The 19023-nt window shown below is 40.7% G+C and overlaps 2 protein-coding genes across 3 annotated transcripts in view; one reads left to right on the plus strand and one right to left on the minus strand.

Moving 5' to 3' along the window:
- c17h18orf54 (chromosome 17 C18orf54 homolog) overlaps positions 1-14856 on the plus strand; it is a 35742-nt gene extending 20886 nt beyond the window's left edge. The window contains exons 11-16 of one of the 2 annotated variants that reach the window (XR_009792362.1): positions 7851-7929; positions 8022-8076; positions 8489-8647; positions 11307-11359; positions 12221-12407; positions 12520-14856. Coding sequence is in view for 1 of the 2 variants with exons in the window: in XM_061802092.1 (XP_061658076.1) it covers positions 7851-7929; positions 8022-8076; positions 8489-8647; positions 11307-11359; positions 12221-12311 (437 nt within the window). In the remaining variant the exon portion in view is untranslated. Of the gene's footprint in view, positions 1-7850; positions 7930-8021; positions 8077-8488; positions 8648-11306; positions 11360-12220 lie in introns of both variants that reach the window. The other variant, XM_061802092.1, reaches the window with a different exon arrangement.
- A 76-nt stretch (positions 14857-14932) lies between these two features.
- LOC133491175 (sperm-associated antigen 16 protein) lies at positions 14933-18928 on the minus strand. Its single transcript, XM_061802091.1, has 3 exons — positions 17393-18928; positions 15919-16023; positions 14933-15582 (listed from the first exon to the last, which is right to left on the minus strand). Exons 1-3 carry the CDS (start codon positions 18347-18349, stop codon positions 14935-14937), a joined length of 1710 nt encoding a protein of 569 aa, XP_061658075.1. The 5' UTR covers positions 18350-18928; the 3' UTR covers positions 14933-14934.
- Positions 18929-19023: the final 95 nt, after the last annotated feature.

A 19023-nucleotide genomic window follows, 5' to 3' on the forward strand; every position in this document is an offset into this window, starting at 1 on the left:
AAAATATCGCACTAATTACTTGTAATCTTCTGGATCAGAGAACAGGTCTGGAAGAGAAGTCATAACGTCATCATCGTGGTCAACAATATCACTGTCATTACTCTGTTGTGCCAATAGTGGATATATTTCTTCCAATTTTGAATTTGTCAGGGCAATAGCATTGGTTATACGTTGGTTGTGATGCCTTTATGCAGGGAATACAACAACATCCACACAATGCAAGAATAGCTGCAAACAGCTATAGAAACTAGGACAGAGAACACCAAATTTTTAGATTTGCCAAACTTTTTTTTTTTCTCCCCACCACTCAGACCTGGCTGATGTGTTTACAACAGAGTTCAGGGTTTGGAGGCCTTGAATGGCCCTTCTGCGTGACCCATCAGGTGCTGTGATATTTGGAATAAACAACACTGGTCACTGTACATTGAGCAGTCGCCACCCTTTTCGGCCAGGAGCATGTCGACCGCTATGCGGCACTGGAACGTCATGAGTGAGGTTGCAGCTGGTTGTTCCCTCATGGCAATAAAGCCTACTTCCGTATAATTACCTAGTTTCTGTACATTGTAATATATGTAGTTGATTCTGTCAACGTTTTTATTGAGAGTTATCCACAACAAGATGGATTCCCATCCTGCAGCAATCTCGTTAATCAACTTATACTCATCTGGTATGCCGTTGGGATGCCATTTGCATCAATGTATGTCAGATCTCCATCTTTCCAAGAGGACCTTCGCCTTCGGGAGAACCCAAGGGGAGGTCCAAAGATGGATGCGGCAATTGTATATCCTCTGCTTTGGATGGAAACACAGTCACAGATAAGAGCAGTGATACCAGTATACACGTTCCTGCTGCATTTATTAGTGTCATACAACTTTTGACCAACACACCACCACAACAAATCGCTGCATGGGAGCAGTGGGGCAGTTTGCAGATTTGATATCATGACATCATGTTTTGTTGAGACTTCCCACCTTAAAATCTGTCCCTGTAAAGCTAACACAGGAACAATTAGCCAATGCAACATTAGAAAATATCAGTTTATCATTTACTCCCTTAGTTGTTGGATAAACACTTTTCCATTTCTGACAAGTGGTGTTAGGAGTTTTTTTTAGTCATTACCTCCAGGGTACAATGTGTTGGGATTTCTGTTGGAATGACACGCATTAGTAGCCCAGGGCCCATGCATGTGATGTAACTATAGTTTACTTTGTTAGCTGCATTCTACATTAATAACAACCAGTTTTGTTTCCTATTTGTAAAAAAGATAATCATAATAATGAAAAAATGTTCCTCAGGCTTTTTCAGTTAAAATACTCCCTCCATAGTATACATACTCTTTTGTATGGCATTCGGATTTAAGGTAGCATTCAATTGGCAAATGGTGAGAAGAAAGTGGGGGTTTCATTTAGCGTAAGCCCAAAGATGGAATCCCCAGCAATTAAACTCTGCCAAGGAATTGAAAAAGTGCTGAACTGATTCACTGGGAGGCACACATGGAGTCCTCCTCTCATGCCTCAGTGACTCCCGCATAGTTGTTTACCAATGTTATTTGAAATGAGGTTGCGCCTCTTTATCTTATGTGTGGTAGGCATAGTTGACTGAGTATAATTATTGGTTCTGTTGTTCGGTATTTTTGTCAGCTTTACATGTGTCCAAAAGTAGCATATGAACAAAAATATTATGGCTGTCAATGTTGCAGCCCAATATGCTATCATATTATTTAGCCATTTTGAAGTCATGTCGACCAAGTCACCCCTAAATGACTGAAGTGTCTTTTAAATCTTCACCAGCCTTCAGGTATTTTCAGATACTATAAATCTGCACCCACCGTATGCTGGACTTTGCTCACCTTTCCCCTTGAGTGACTAAGCTGAGATGACCTTTTTACAGTGTGTAAGGTGTATCCATGTGTTTCTTTCTGCCATTTTGTCCACGTCATTCAGGTCTTGCTCAGTCTGCCAGTGTTCGGGTAAAACTGCATATACAGTAGATGTTAATTCATAAACAGACATAGGATGAATAGACAAATAGCAGTAATAAGGTTATTAAAGCACAGTAACTTGTTCCATTTTTTTTGTGATGGTGTAGTGCAGGGATGTCAAACTCATTTCTCATTTCTCGGGCCACATTGTAGTTCGGGTTTCCCTCAGAGGGACATTTCGAGTAAAGGCAGCATGGGATCGATTCCCGCTCAGTGATGGTGTCGATATCTGCACTGCGACTGGCTGGCGACCAGTTCGGGATGTAGTCTGCCGCTGCCCGAAGTTAGCTGGGATTGGCTCCAGCTCTCTCTCTCTGAATAAACGCAGAAGGGTTGCGTCAGGAAAGGCATCCGGCGTAAAAAAATAAAAAAGACAGTTACTGCCGCACCACCATGACAATGGCACAAAAATGGCTTTACACATCATTGCTGATAAAATTCCTAATTTGTTTCTAGTTCTATCAAATTGATGCATGTGACACGCCATTAGAAAACAGTTTTTTTTGTTTTTCAAAAGAAGTGAATGGATACACAGAATCCCCCAACTTTTTTTTTTTTTGCATTCGTTATCAATTAATAGCATTGGTATTATCTCTGGATCTGTGCAAACAACACAATCTTTTGGACACGTTTTTTGTATGTAGTTATCCAATTTGTTTTGTTTTTATTTAATTTAATTTATTTTTTTGGGGTGGGACCTTGAGTGGTTCCTACAGGTACCACTCGAACAGAAAAATTAAAATAACGGGTAGAGTTTTCATCCAACACCCAACAGCAAAATTTAACTGTTTAGTCACCATTATGACAGCAGTCTCACTCCCATGTGGAACCAGACTCCAGCGACCTTGGCAGTGGGAATAAGAACAGGTATCTTACAAGTGGCCAATAAAAACAAATTAGTTTTGTGTTAACTATGGTTTCAAAAGCAATAACTTTACTACAATCAACAAATGAACTCAAGTACCCCTTTTTGCATTTTTTAAGCTGTTTGGGGTTGTTAATAACTCCTGAAAGGGACCCACGTGTTTTTTTTTTTGTTTTGTTTTTTTTTTCCTTCATCATTCATCTATCTCTCATTGTGTGGAAAATATTGGTAATTTCTATGGTCTCCCAAACAGTGTTTTGAATGGAATGTGACCCTTACGTGCTTGTAATGTGTGTATAGTTAGACTAAATCTATCATTGTGTCCAAATTGCCCCTACGTGTGATTGTGAGTGCGGCTGTTTGTCTCCATGTCACCTGCAATTGGCTGGAAGCCAGGTCAGGGTGTACCTTGCCTCCTGCCCCTTGACAGCTGGGATAGGCTCCAGCCCTCCCCGCGATCATTGTGAGGATAAGCGGCTAAGAAAATGGATGGAAGGATGAACGGATGTGTAGCTTGAGGAAACTGACCACATTTTGGATGCACATTCCCTTGTGGATTATGTCGTACACAGATCAAACAAGCCCTACAAAAAAAGTTTTTTGCACACAAGTTAAATCCATGGATCATGTAATGCCTTTGTACCAGGGCTACCATTCCCGCTGTTGAGACCTGAGACTTCCCATGGCTCAAGATTGCCGCCCACTTAAAAAATGTTTTTGGTAGAATTTTTTTTTTTTTTTTGTATCTGTGCTGACATAATTCCCATTTTGTCATGTAGTACCTTATTTTTTTCCACATTTTTAGTTCTGCTGGTAAGCTCTGTTGTTGCATTTTGTTTAACACATCATCTCAAAGTATGTCTTCATTTGTTACATGGTCAGCTAATCCCATAAAGGTTTTGGCTGCTGCTTCTTTTGCTGTTTTATCTGTAAATCAATTTCCTTATGATTCTTTGTCTGTATTTGATGTGTGTACTGCACATTTACATATGGCTATTTCTTTTGGTAATTGAACTGCTATGAGCAAATTTTGTAGTTGCTCTGCATGTGTCACTGTGTTCCCTGTAGTTGTCGCTATTCCTCTATTTTTCCAGTATTGTCTGTGTAGATTGTGATCCCACCGTGAATACAGCAGTATCTGGTCTCAGATTGTTTAAGACTGTCCAATAAGATATAGTCTGTACAGTTTAGTCGTCCCAATCCAACTCTGGTTCTTTTTCTGTCCAATCGGGAACATTTCGTACTACCAAAACAAATTGTCCCAAACTCTTCCACTCCCGTTGTAATGACGTGTGTGCTGGTGTCCATTCCTTGTGTAGAGCATTTAGTTTGTCAGTCAGTCTTGTTCCTGCCACCATGACTGATTTACCATCTGAGTACAGATAATCATGATTTTGTCTGGTGTGGGCTGTTATAAGTTTACAGTATCTTATACTACATAGTCACGTGCAATGAGTCTCTTCCTACGTCATTTTGTGGTTGTTCAATCACGTCTTGAACTGTTTGCAGCAAGAAATCTTCTGTTCTTGTGGGAGGTTTGTTTGGAATATCTAAGGTGTAATAATAGAGTGCTGGATTCCTATTTTGTAAAATATTTAACTGTCCTCCCAGTAATTCCTTTTTTTCTTTTTACTTCTATTTTTCCTGTCAGAGAGGGAATTAAGCCCAGTCCTAGTTTCAGCAAGCCATCTCTTCCCAACAAACGTACGGGGCAAATTAAAAAGTTGCATTTTGGCAGCATTAGTTGTGACATTTTTGATAGGGAGATGGCTGATCTCTTCCTCATCTGTGGCCACAATTATTAAATGTTTCTCATAAAGCTCCATAAATTTCTCCTTCCTCTGTCAGAAAGGTGTCAACTTTCTTTTTCTTATTTTGTAGCACTCTTTCTGCATGTAGTGCTTGGTTAACGTAATGTTACAGGCTGCCAGTCGGTTTGTCAACCCAATGTTTTTCAATCCATTGTTTTGTAGGATTATTTGAATTTGCATGAAGAGCATTTTTTAATTGCCCTTGATACACGCCCTGGAGTGTGATCTTCAGGAATGCCACTGTTTGCTTTAAAACATGCAGTTGTTCCAATTCTATATTCTTCAAATGGTTCGTTATTTTATTTTGCTCTTCCAATGGCAGAACAATTTGCTTTTTTTCTAAATCTAGCAGAGGTGCGCGATATTAACCCTCAAACTTCCTGCTGCTGTGAGAAAGTACTTTGCTGACATCCAAATTTATTGTACTTCCACACCATTTAGGTGGTAAGATTTTCTCAAGTCCGGCGTTCCTTGGACAAATTATTTTCCATCAGCTTTATGAGATGTGATACCTTTTATGGCCGTTTTCACATCACCTTGAGTCCAGCTTTTTTTTTTTTTTGTTGTTGTTGTTCTGTTTTTTGTTTTTTTTTGTGTGTGTGTTTCGCTTATTTTATCCTGCAGGTTAACTATATATATATATTTTTATGTTTATGTTGAGCTGGCCAGCAAAGTCATATTGTGTTATCCACAAATTAAGTTGTTTTATTTTATTATGACATCTGCTTTCTACAAACTTCTAGTCCTGACACATCATTGTTATTTTTTTTTTTCAGATGTTCTGTTTCAACTATTTTGCTATTTATCAACTATTTTGCAATTTGTTTTTCCCCTGTTGGAGTCAGTGGTTCACCTAGGGTGACTATACTGACTTCCCTCTGAACAGGGTAACAATGACTTTCTGTTTGAGGTAATTCTCAAGCTTCGACCACAAGTGGCGGAGAATTCTTACCTCTGCATCCTCAAATAGTTGTCAATTTCCTGCTCAAATGAGGTAGCGAACCTCCACTCACACTTTTACACATGCACACGTTTCACGGAGCTCACGTACAGGACACACCTTGCCCTTTTCTCAGTTTTATAGACTAATTAGTCTACTCGATAGGGACTAGTATTCTCGAGGTTTGTTTCTGCCGCAGTCACCCAGACGTGCATTCACTCATTCCTCATGAGTGTGGGAGTTTCCTACTCACCAGAGATGCCTTTACTTCCTTCGGCTTCTCGCCAACCCTCAGCCTCCAGATGCAAAGTCGAGGCCTAGTCCCGGAAAGGGTCTCAAGTGCCGTGGCCACGGTCTTTGCCTGGACGTCAACTCAACCCCTGGAAACCTCGGGTATCTTGAGATCCGCCTCGAAGGACCAAGTAAATGTCAGGTTCACCAATCAGACATTCATTAAACAGGACAAAAAAGGAAGCAAAGACACCAGTTCAAGTTTTGCGAGGAGAGAGGAGAGGAACTGTCTCGTACAATTAACCACTGCACTCTCTGATTATCTTCTCCTCAGCACCTCTATTTAGTTTTAAGACGCCCCTTATTTACATGGATGTTACAAAAAGGAGACGACAAGCAAAACAGTTTGAAACAAAGTGTACATGTTTGTTCATATGCGTGTGCATGTGTGGAAGATTGCTCAATACATGTGTTGTCATTATTTCTTTAACAGGCAGCAGTTCTAACAGTTCTGATGATTAGATGTTTTTGTTCTTGCTATCTCCTGCTAGGAGGCTGCCACGTTATCTAGAGCAGAGCAAAGCATTTCTTTATTAGAAGCAGATGTATGATAATTATGATCACAATTCTTCCTACATTTCCCCCCTGTTCATCCTACATTTGCTACCACATTTTCTAGAGCAGAGCAAAGCATTCTTCATTGCAGGCAGAGCGGTAACTGAATTGGAGCAGAACAAAGCATTTCTTCATTGCAGTCAGAAGCAGTTACTTAATACTGTTTACAATTATTTCTACATTATCCTCCTGTTTATCCTACATTTGCTAAAATCCTTAAATCATCTAATAGATCACCCTTTCGGATTACACTCGGAGGAAAATATCGCACTAATTACTTGTAATCTTCTGGATCAGAGAACAGGTCTGGAAGAGAAGTCATAACGTCATCATCGTGGTCAACAATATCACTGTCATTACTCTGTTGTGCCAATAGTGGATATATTTCTGCCAATTTTGAATTTGTCGGGGCAGTAGCAGTGGTTATAAGTTGGTTAAGTGATGCCTTTATGCAGGGAATACAACAACATCCACACAATGCAAGAATAGCTGCAAACAGCTATAGAAACTAGGAGAGAGAACACCACATTTTTAGATTTGCCAAACCTTTTTTTTTTTTTCTCCCCACCACTCAGACCTGGCTGATGTTTTTACACCAGAGTGCTCCTTCATCTTGTGGTTCAGGGTGTGAGGCCTTGAATATCTTTAACAGGCAGCAGTTCTAACAGTTCTGATGATTAGATGTTTTTGTTCTTGCTATCTCCTGCTAGGAGGCTGCCACATTATTTAGAGCAGAGCAAAGCATTTCTTTATTGGAAGCAGATGTATCATAATTATGATCACAATTATTCCTACCCTAACACAATACTTTACTTGCTGAATGAACAAATAAAACAACAGCTGCATAATTCATCTGTGTGTTCAAGTAAGATACTGTAATCATTTTGAGTATGCATCTATTTTTATGACAGTGTAATTTAGTTAGAGAAAACCTTAAAAATTGCTGTATTGCAAGTATGTAGACAATTTCAATAAACTTAGAACAAGAGGCTAACCTGAGGTAGTTATAGCTTGGTCTGTAATAACTTTGTTTGGTGATTCAAAAGATTAAAATTCTGCAGTTGACGGAAGGTATTTTATTAGACTCTGATTGATAGAGAGGTGTCGGTTCCCAGCTATTTGACAGCGTTGGGCAAGCCATCAAACCCACAAATTCTATGGAGACCTTATCTCCTCATTAATGCATGTCTATGTCATTCCTATAGATTTTCTCCATCAACAATTACTGTGTCTATCTCATCCCTTATATTCAACAAACTTACAAAGGGCAGATATGTGTTGATTCCCTTAAGCAGACCGTTATTAGCTTCCTTTAGTCAGCAAAGAAATGAAATGTCAGTTTTTGAAAAGGTTGCCATCGTCTAACGTCTTTTTTTTTTTTTTTTTTTTGCAAACACCTCTTGTTAGTTTGCAGTGATTCTGTGAATCCATTGAATAGTGAAGAAATCCACCTGTCTTCGATTTCTCAGGGTCCCTTGCTCCCTACGTAAGACTGTTTACAGTTACACTTTTCCTATTAATGTATTTACCTTTGTCAATTAAAAAACAGTGCCACTTTTTTTTATGTTGATGATTCAGAGACTTGACAGGCGATGCAAACAGCATTGAGGCTCTGTTGGAGGAAACTCCCCAGGTAAGGCTGATGTTTTTATGCTTACATTAACCCCTCTGAATGGTTTGTAGAGACAATTAAATCTCTAACCACATTGTATCATAGTTAATAAAACATGAATGAAGAATCAAAAACCTAATGAACACCTTTTAAGACACTTGCAAAATTTTAGACTGATCAACACTTTAGACATGAACTAGACTAGGGAGTAGTTTCTAAATGTATTTTGTTACATAGGGAAGAACATTAATACCATGTTATGCAACATTTTATAATGCAAGCATGTAGGACAAGACCAACTTAGTTGAAGCCCTTACATGTGCAAAACATACACAGAGATATTTAACTATGAATCTATATCTCATTGGGTTTTCTTAAATATACACATCTTGCAACATGAAATTTGATAGTCTCCACATTCTGTCTCCTCTAGACACAGGATTGCAGTCACAATGGTAGCACCAACTGTAAGCAACCAGGTCCATTGGAGGCTCTGAAACAAATTATGTTTAGAATGCAGGCTGTGGAGGCAGAGCTTCACAGACAACAGAAAGCACCAATTGCTACAACTTGCAATAAGGAAACTCTTGGGGTATGTAATTTTTAGGTTTTACATGATCAGTATTTCTGTGGACGATCACCGATCAGCAAGTTTAAATCAAAAACAATAACCAATAATTGATCCAATCACAAGATGCAGCAATGTGTCTATTTAGATTCTGACTTTTTCTATTATATATACTTGTGTACTGTATACTGAGTATCTTCAAAACTAATCTCTAGTCGAGTCATGTATTCTAATCAGTCAGGTCAAATCACCATTACAATATGACAAAAATAATTAGCGCTAACTTACATTGATTAAATTACTTCACACACCGAAACTTTTGACCACGGGTTGAGAGAACGCTGGCTTGTTTACGTTCAACCTTTAGTGCTAGCACTAGCTTGCTAGGCTACATTATGTTTTGATGCCTGCTGGCAAGCCGTGTTGTATTAAAAGTACGTGAACCTACCGCAAGCAAGCTTTGGGGCAAAGAACTGTTGAGTCACAGTAATCACAACCACACATTTTCCTCCATTTTCTTCTTCTAATACCTGCAACGCAATCCATTGTTTTTGTTGCCATGATACCGAGTGTATCCGGTCGCGTTTGAGTTGACAGGAAAAAGCCCATTGGTTAGGATCCAGTGGTATCGGAATACAAGATTTTATTGCCTCTGACATCATATTCCATACATATATGGAAGTGACACCTGTGTTCCTCCCAGTTTAGTGTAAATTTTAAATTACAGCATTATAAATCAAGCTATTTTATCTAGTAAATGGGGCTAAACGTAATTTTTTTATACAGTATGTATAAAATTTAGGTAAAGTGACGAATCCTTTTTTATCAGTCTGATAATCTGAATGTTGCTACACTTTCTGAAATATTGAGGAGTTGTAGATGGCCTGAGGTTTCTTTCCTTGACCCCAAACACAGACAACACTCCAGGTAGTGAATTTTTATAGAAAATTTAATGAGTTCTAAAGTGGGGAATCTACAAAAGGGAAATAAGGCAGGAAAACAGCAAAACAAAGAAAGGACACATGATCATTGGCAAAGGAAACTGACTTGTAATGTGAGGTTGGTGGTGTTGTGACAATGCATATAACTGAGAATTGCTGTTCTCGTAAAATTTAAACCCAAATATGCACTAATCTGTACTTTTAGTAGAACGCATTTTTGGTCCTATGTATTTTCGAACACGAATGAGGCAGGCAGGTCGAGGTGCTTGGTGTTCAGCCGGCCCAGTCTCCACTGGGAACAGGTGGATTTGATGGGAATGAAGAAGGAAAATAAAACTAGAAAACAAAACTTCCATTCAGGACGTCTGGATCCTGGTTGTCTCTGTTTGCAAGATGTTCAGAGTGGACGTGTGGTGCCCGCTTCTGTATCCCCCCCACCTCTGGCCCCAAAAGAGGTTTGGGTGGAGTGCTCGCAGGATTCTCTGCAGTCGGGGATGGTCCAACGTGTCCTTGGCAGCTTGTGGAGAGTTGAGCCTCCTGGCTCGGTCAGTCTTGGGCAAATTGGTCAAACGAGCTGAGCTTTGAGCATATCTCTGGGTTTTCTTGATGGAATTGGTGAAACAAAAAGGGATGCTTCCCCACCTGCCCCCTACCCCCACCCTTTTTTTCACAACCTCACCTGCCTTGTGACATGCCCATCCAATTTAATCCCTGTAATAAATTTTTCAAGCGTATGTGATCGTTGCAAACATTTGTAATGTGGCATCATCTTGTGGGGTGAAAGATTTCATCTTAAGTTGACAACCAATTCAACATCAGACATTAAAGTTTGCAGAAACACAGTCACAATTGGTGTTCATGTAACGTTCTTAAAGCATATCGCATTCAAGTCCACTGAAGACCTCTGGGGTTGCAGGTGATGGAAGTTAATTAATTTAGCGTTCTGGTGCGAAAATAATTCCCTTTGCATATATATTCGAGACAAAATGCTTGTCTCTCACTTTGATGCTTAGGTCACACTTTCTTTTAGATGTATTTTGTGTATCCAGCCTGAGTCCACAATGCAGGTACGCATTGTAGCACAAGACTGGGGGTGCTGGCTTTACTGGTGTGTCCAGTACACTGCCATCCTTGTTTTTAAAAATAACTTTATTCTGGCAGTCATATATTTACAGTAGTGCAGTACTTCAAAAGATACGCAACAGGCCGTTAAATAAACTCGCTTTTGGATTCAAATATACACTGCATGATGGTGACATGGAGTAAATCAATGGCATGATTTAGCACATTAGCAAATTATGACACTAAAGCCGATCAGACGGTAAGCATAAAATGCTCATTATTGGCCGATACCGACCAAGCCAATCAGATCACTGTGAAGTCTACTAATTTATTTGCTTTCGCTCAAATTATATACACATTTACAGCCTAAGGAGCCTTTTTCTTGAATTTTGAACCTGCAAACCTCAAAACTAAGCAAAGCCATATTGTACTGAATCATACTGAGAGCCGTGTTGATATATGAGAACAAATCTCAAAATAGTGGCCACAACTCTTTATATGCACTTAACAAATTAATTAGTAAATTAATATTTTTCAAATGCCAGTGTCACTCAAAATAAGCATTATTATAACACTACAGATATAGCGCTTGTTTTGAATTTCATTAGTGTTATTCTGTGGGAGGACAATAGGTTTCTCTTCTCTACCACCCTAAAGTGAATGGTGTATTTGTATTGCAGAGGCCCGCAATTGAAGCACAACAGACTTTATCTGGTGCACCATCACTGCAAAGGTAACTACGTATGTCAATAATATGCTGTGTTATTTCCCATTATTACACACAACTTAGCTTCTGAGCTAATTGATTTCACTTTCTTTTCATGGATTTATGTTCATATCACACATTTGGAAGGATATGTAGGGAGAAAAATGGTGACGTGTTAAATACTTATTTCAGCCGATGTGTGGAAAGAACAAATTTTATATATATATATATATATATATATATACATACACACACACACACACACACACACACACACACACACACACACACACATATGGCGGCATGGTAGAGCAACTGGTTAGAGCATTGGACTCACAGGGCCAGGGTTCAAGTCCCAGGTCCGCCTGTGTTGAGTTTGCATGTTCTCCCCATGCCTGTGTGGGTTTTCCCTGGGCACTCTGGGTTCCTCCCACATCCCAAAAACATGCCTTAATTGGAGACTCTAAATTGCCCCTAGGAGTGACTGTTGTCCGTCTCTTATTTGCAACCAGTTCAGGATGTACCCCGCCTCCTGCCAGATGATAACTTGGATATACTCCAGAACTCCTGCAACCCTTGTGAGGGTTAAGCACGTTTTTGGGATGTGGCGGGTAGCTGGAGTGCCCGTAGAAACCCTACGCAGGCAAAAGTAGGACATGTAAACTAAACACAGGCGGGGTCAGCATTTTAACCCCAATCCTCAGAACTGTGAGGCAGACCCTCTCACCTGCCGACCACTGCTTTGTGCGCCACTGTGATCAAAACAGGATAAAATGTCAAGTGTTCCCTTTCCCCAAAAAATATTGTTAATAAACATCCCGTTTAACTATCAATAGTGCAATATTCTAACTGCCGTAAGCAAATTAAGTGAACCGTTTCCACCCTCAGGGCTCTGCATCACCTCAGTCGCTTGAAACTGCTGTTGGAGGAACCAAGAAAAAAGCATAATGAAGAGGAGAAGGATATTGATGAAGGATGATATTCTTCTTTGTCTGCTGACAAACTCATCACTTCCCAACAGTATTGGCATTAAAGATGGGAAAACCTGTCAGATGGATATTCGTGGACGCTGGAGGTTCTCACTGTCGTTTCATAGTTTCACTTTAGTTTTACTTATGTTGAGGAACTGTTGTTGCCAAAAGGAGCAGATGAATGAATGTTTTTTTTTTCCCCCCCATTTGTTTCAGATGAAAGTGCAATACAACACAGCAGGTGATACCCATCAGTACACAAGTGCATCATACCAAATGTGTATTGAAGGCAACAAAGTGATAAAACAATCTGGTCTGTAAATGGAATAATAATATTTTGAATGCATAACTACACTGAGGTGAATTATTTCAATGTACAGTAAGTGGGTTTGTTCAGCAGAGATGTAACCTTTTAAAAATCCTTTTGTACATAGGTTAAAATACATAAAATAGCATTTCCCAGCCCACCATTAAAGTGGCAGTTTTTTAAATCCTATTGTTTATATGTATTGGTTTATTATTTCAACTATATATTTATCCAGGGCGCTGCATGGTGGCACAACTAGTTAGAGCGTTGCCCTCACAGTTTGGAGGACTGGGGTTCAATCCCGGCTCCCCCGTGTAGAGTCTGCATGTTCACCCCTTCGCTGCATGGGTTTTCTTCGCCCACTCCGGCTTCCTCTCACATCCCAAAAACGTGCATTAATTGGACATGCGAAATTGCCCCTAGATGTGATTGTGAGTCCAACTGTTGTCCGTCTCCATGTGCCCTGTGATTGGCTGGCAACGAGTTCAGGGCCCACCCCACCCACCAAAACTTCATACTTTTCAGCAGCATGTTGGCATCCATAGATTCAGATGAATCAACAGAATCTTTCATAATGTCGAAGTCCAAATAATTCATGAGCTGAACAGTAAATTGTGGTCTACAGTTGGACGCCCCAAAACTAATTTATATAGGCTTTTAGGTTTATTTTTAGCCAGTTATTTAAAAGATATACTGTGTATGTAAGCTTGTTCCTTGGCAAATCCAAGGACCCCTGAAAGGAAACGGCAACATTAATCTACCTACTACTACAGTGAAGAAAATAAGTATTTGAACACCCTGCTATATTGCAAATTCTCCCACTTAGAAATCATTCTGAAATTTTCCTCGTCGGTGCATGTCCACTGTGAAAAAGATAATCTAAAAAGAAAAATCCAGAAATCACAATGTATTAATTTTGATACGGCTGCAAATAAGTATTTGAACACCTGTCTATCAGCTAGAATTCTGACCCTCAAAGACTTGTTAGTCCGCCTCCACCTCCAATCCATGTATTATCCTGAATCAGATGCACCTATGTGAGGTCGTTAGCTGCATAAAGACACTTGTCCACCCCATACAATCAGTAAGACTCATACTTGTAACATGGCCAAGACCAAAGAGCTATCCAAAGACACCAGAGACAAAATTGTACAACTCCACACGGCTGGAAAGGGCTACGGAGAAATTGCCAAGCAGCTTGGTGAAAAAAGGTCCAGTGTTGTAGCAATCAGAAAATGGAAGAAGCTAAACATGACAATCGATCTCAATCGGAGTGGAGCGCCATCCAAGATATCACCTCGTGGGGTCTCAGTGATCCTTAAAGGTGAGGAATCAGCCCAGGACTACACAACAGGACTTGGTCAATGACCTGAAAGAGCTGGGACCACCGTTTCCAAGATGACTGTTGGTAATACACTAAGACCTCATGGTTTGAAATCATGCATGGCATGGAAAGTTCCCTTGATTAAACCAACGCATGTCAAGGCCGTCTTAAGTTTGCCAATGACCATTTGGATGATACAGAGGTGTCATGGGAGAGTTTTGTGGTCAGATGAGACCAAAATTGAACTTTTTGGTAGGGGTGACCTAGGGAGCAGCCACAGGCCATGACAGGAAAGCCCCAAAGGCAAGCGGTCATCTCCCATGGCCCAGATTCAGGAGTACCGCCATGAAGCAGTCATTGCCCCTACCCTCTGTACTGCTGTACCCACCACCGCCCCCTGAGTGGTATGGCACATTAAAATCTGCAGAGGCCAGTGAAGGAGGGGAGGATTACATTGTATAATCGGTCGACAGCCTCCACCTAGAGTCCTATCTTATTTGGTTGACCTCAGCATCTGTTAATCTTATGTTTTGGACCTGTGCAGTGGTCATCCATCCATTGTTTTAGCTGCTTATCCTCACAAGGGTCATGGGACTTTGCAATGTCATTGCTGAAAATCCTTGTGAGGTGGATCACGAGTCAGTCATGCTCGTTCGTTGAATACAGAAGATTTTCAATAAATTTGCACAACTGTCTGAAAATGTTTTTACTTTGTTATTACAGGGTATTTTAAGTATATATTTTCTAAAAATGAAAACTACTCAAATAAGCTTTAGAATAAGTCTAACAGCGAAGTGTGGAAAAAGTGAAGGGGCGTGAATACTTTCTGGTGGCACTCCATCCATCCATCCAATCTTATACACAACACTTCTAAAACATCCCTGGGATGTGCAATGATTTTAATTGTTGTAATTGTTGAATTATTTATCAGCTAAATAAATTACATTTTACGTGAATATTATTTTTCACTGACAAGGATAAATTGTGTCCTCTTCATTCTTTACATCCATACATTAATGAGGCCATTACTTCCTGCAGACATAACCGTTGTCCCCTTGTGGTCAAATGTGACACTTTGCACACTGTCCCCTTGTCCTGAGAGGTTACTGATTGTGGATGAGTCCACGTTGACCAGTCTGACCAAACTGTCGCTGCTCGCAATTGCAACCATCCTGCCTGACGGACTGAATGCCACCTGATTGCCGCTCATTGGCCCCGCATCTATAGTGTGTACAGCAGAGGTGGGCTTCCTGATGTCCCAGATGTTGACTATGCCATAGCTGTCACAGGAAGCAATGACTTCTTCGGCAAGGGCGAAGGTGGCATGGTTGCAGGGATGCTGGTGTCCAGTGAAGGATGCTGTGCACACTCCAAGCCTGATGTCCCACAGGGCTAGAGTTTTATCTGCCGATGATGTGAGGAGAGTGTTGGAGAAAGACTGGAAGCAGACGCTGTTGACAGAGGCAGTGTGGCGACGCATTGTCAGCCGGCAGCGCTGGCTGTTCAGGTCCCACAGCTTGGCAGTTTTATCAGAGGAACAAGACACCAGGAAATGACCACATGAGTGGAAGGAGCATCCCCACGTGGGCTGGCTATGACCGGAAAGTGTCAAGACACAACGTCCACATAGAAAATCCCAAAGCCTTACCTGCAGGAAGAACAATGTAAAGGTTCAATAGTGAAGGCGGAGAAAACACAAAAAGTTAAAAATTACATGACATGCTGTCCGATGAGCTATGCCCCAAGGCAAAAAAAAATAATAAATTCTAAAGTGTATGACAAGCCGAAAGAAACACACATTGCAGTAAACCACCTCAATTCGTAGGGGATAGGAAGTGAGTCCTGCCACATGTAGTGAAAAGCAGAGTAACTAAGTAGCCTTTTTTCCCCTCTTGAGACCTTGTTAGCAGACAAGTCCATTGCAAAGAAGGTCCTGATGAGATTCATGTTGATGCTTCAAGCAGGGAACTGAATGTGAACTAACCGTGGTGTCTCCGCTGGTTGTTGCCATTTTAGTTCCATCTGGATGAAAACTGCAGCTCGACAGCCAGTCAGAGTGGCCCTCCCCTGTTAGGACCATCTGACCCACCTGATGACACATCCAATCATTAAAAAAAATAGTCAAACAGCCAGTGAGAGTAGCCTAAACAAGTACAAGAAAATACAATTTTATTGTAATGTCTAAAACATCCATCTATCCATCCATTTTCTAAGCCGGTTATCCTCACAAGGGTCACGGGAGTGCTGGAGTCTATCCCACCTGTCATCGGGCAGGAGGCGGGGTACACTCTGAACTGGTTGTCAGCCAATCGCAGGGGACATAGAGACAGTCACACTCACAATCACAGATTGGGGAAATTTAGTGTGTCCAATTAATGTTGCATGTTTTGGGGATACGGGAGGAAACCGGAGTGCCCGGAGGAAACCCACGCAGGCACGAGGAGAATATGCAAACTCGACACAGGGAGGCCTCGGATTGAACCCAGGTCCTCAGAACTGTGAGACCAACACTTTCCAGCTGCAAAACCGTGCAAATCTAAAATATGTCACTTCAATTGATTATGACAATAGTTGATTGACTGTATTCGCCCTGCTAATTATCGCTATTCTTGTCTATTTGGCAAATGTACCAGGTGGATTCATTTATATTATTATTTTTACTATTTAACTTTTGCTGTGATTGTTTGGCAATGAGCAGGCAGTATGTACCCTGCTTCTCACCCAAAATCGGCTAACACTCACTCTCATGAGGACAGGCAGTATAGAAAATGACTGGTTGGATATAAAGTGAAAGAAAGTGTACTACTTAGAGCTATTCCGGTAAGAGCGGTGCTGTACATGTAATTTTTTTCAATGATTCCAAATCTTTTTTTTTCAGTTTCTTTGTTTTATATCCCTGATTGCATTAAAATGCATTTGGAGGCTGTGAAAATCAATAAAATGCAACACTACTTGAGTACTAACATATGGTCATTTTAGCCAATCAGAAGACTGAAGAAAGTAATCTAATGAGAAATCCAAAGTCAGTTAGTACTTTTTGGATGTTGTTGTACTTCAAAATACCTCTGTTGTAAACAAAATACTGTAAGAAAAAGTATTGTTATGATCAAACATTCTGCCTGTAATTTGTCTTTGTTTTTGTAAATTTTAGGGGTGAAAAAATAAGTTACATTGCTTTTTAAAGTAATTGGTTAGTTACTAAGTTATTGGAATTTTATTCTGCCAAATATTGGACTTGGGGTCAACCCCAAAAGCTCCATATTGCATATACACTGCAGGAATGAAACCTCTATCTGGTTTTTAATGAACACTTAGCCTAAAAACTATTCTATTTTCATGTTGTTCATTTTAGTGATACGTGGAGAGTCGAGCATTTTATTTAATTTCATTTTTTTTTTTTTTTTGTCTGATGGTACTTCGTGTAAAAAGTTTTCGAATCCTCGCCTAACTGTTGTTACCTTCTCCCTGCTGGCCGGCAGCGCCCACAGCTTCCAAGTGCAGTCATCACTGGCACTCGCAAGGATTTTTTTTCCTGGATGTAGACTGATGCAGCTTATAGGAAGCGTGTGCGCTTTGATGGAACACAACAGACTGAATGAGCTCGGGCTTTTCTGTTCTCCAGGATTTTGCCAAGTTCGGTGAGGAATCCCAGGCCTACTGCAAACAGTCAACTCCGTGTCCTTTGGGTGTCTGGCAGTGCTCCGCCATTGGGTTGCGCTCTTCTTGGTGCTTCTCTCTATCTTGGTTAGGGTCTTGTCCTGACTTTGGCTTGCATTCAGGGTGTTCTGCATCCGTTCGCTCTCCAAACTAAGAAGCATTTTCTGCCTCACGGCCACCTCATATTTGTCATCGAGCTGCTTCAGCACTGGCTCATAGGACGCGAGGCGTTCCTTCAGCCGTCTGATGTCTTCGGTCAGACGGCTTTTGTCAGCAACCAGTCGCTGGCAATGCAGCCGGTGTAGATCCCTGTCCCTTTGCAATCTCACTAGGTCATCCCCTGCAGATAGAACTTCCCGTTTGAACTGGTTGGTCTCTTTGTAGACCTTCTGCAGTTCTGACTGAAGGAGTTGCTTGTGTGTGATGGCATCGGAGATGACAAGTGCCCCCGGTGCCGGGGGAAGCCTCAAGGGCTGTGTCAGGAGCATCTGAGCTGAGCTGTACCACTCAACCTCAAAACAGTTCAGAGTATGGGTCATGCCAAGTCTGTGGAGAAAGTTCCTGACAAAGTCGTCGACCGCTTCTGGGATGTTGCTGATATTTTCTTCTTTGGAGGGGCCATAAAGAATAGTTGCAGTGGAGGCAGAAGAAATTTTCACTGCCTCCTTAATGTTCACTTCTTCATTGCTTTTCTTGTCCTTTGCCTGAAAAAGCTCACTGGTCCTCCTTTTTTCTTTCTCTTTGGCCTCTGCGGACATTTTCTCCCTTGTAGCGCCGTGTTGTTTTGTGGTTGCTATAGTAACTGTACACTGCAATTCATTGGGAGCAGTCGTCAATCGATCTATTTTACGATAGCATTCACTTATTTGATCTGAAATAAACACGTGGGATAAATGTTTTTTTCGGATACTGTATATCGGTGAGGTAAAGGTAGATCTGCGTTGAATTCCCGACGTCGTCGCTAGATGACGTCACAGAGCCCGTGTCCTCACGTCATCCCACAATGCATTGCGAGTCCAAGCCCCCTGCTATTAAAACTATAAATGTTTGTCAACATTTTAAGATACATATATAAGCGATCCCTAGTATAAATTGTAAGAAAAACGACTTTGGTTGTGTATGTTGATGTGACCTATATTTCTAAAATAAAGTGATTAAAAAAAAAAAAAACTCCACACGACGTGTACGCGAAAGTTGACCCGCTTGTATCATTTTTTGAAACGTTGAACAACCTCATTTGGCAGAACATAAAAGTTGAACTAAAAAAATAGTGTTGCGACAATTCAAAAAATAAAATAAATAGTAAACACTGGCTGCTTGAAGTTCCATCATTTACATAGCTAGCAATACTTGTTCAGGTCATCACATGTACATTGCATTTTCAGTACTAATTGTAGTTCATATTTTAATTTGAGCGTGCTGGAATAACTGG

The sequence above is a fragment of the Syngnathoides biaculeatus genome, chromosome 17 (assembly GCF_019802595.1).
Source record: "Syngnathoides biaculeatus isolate LvHL_M chromosome 17, ASM1980259v1, whole genome shotgun sequence".
NCBI classification, from domain to species: domain Eukaryota; kingdom Metazoa; phylum Chordata; class Actinopteri; order Syngnathiformes; family Syngnathidae; genus Syngnathoides; species Syngnathoides biaculeatus.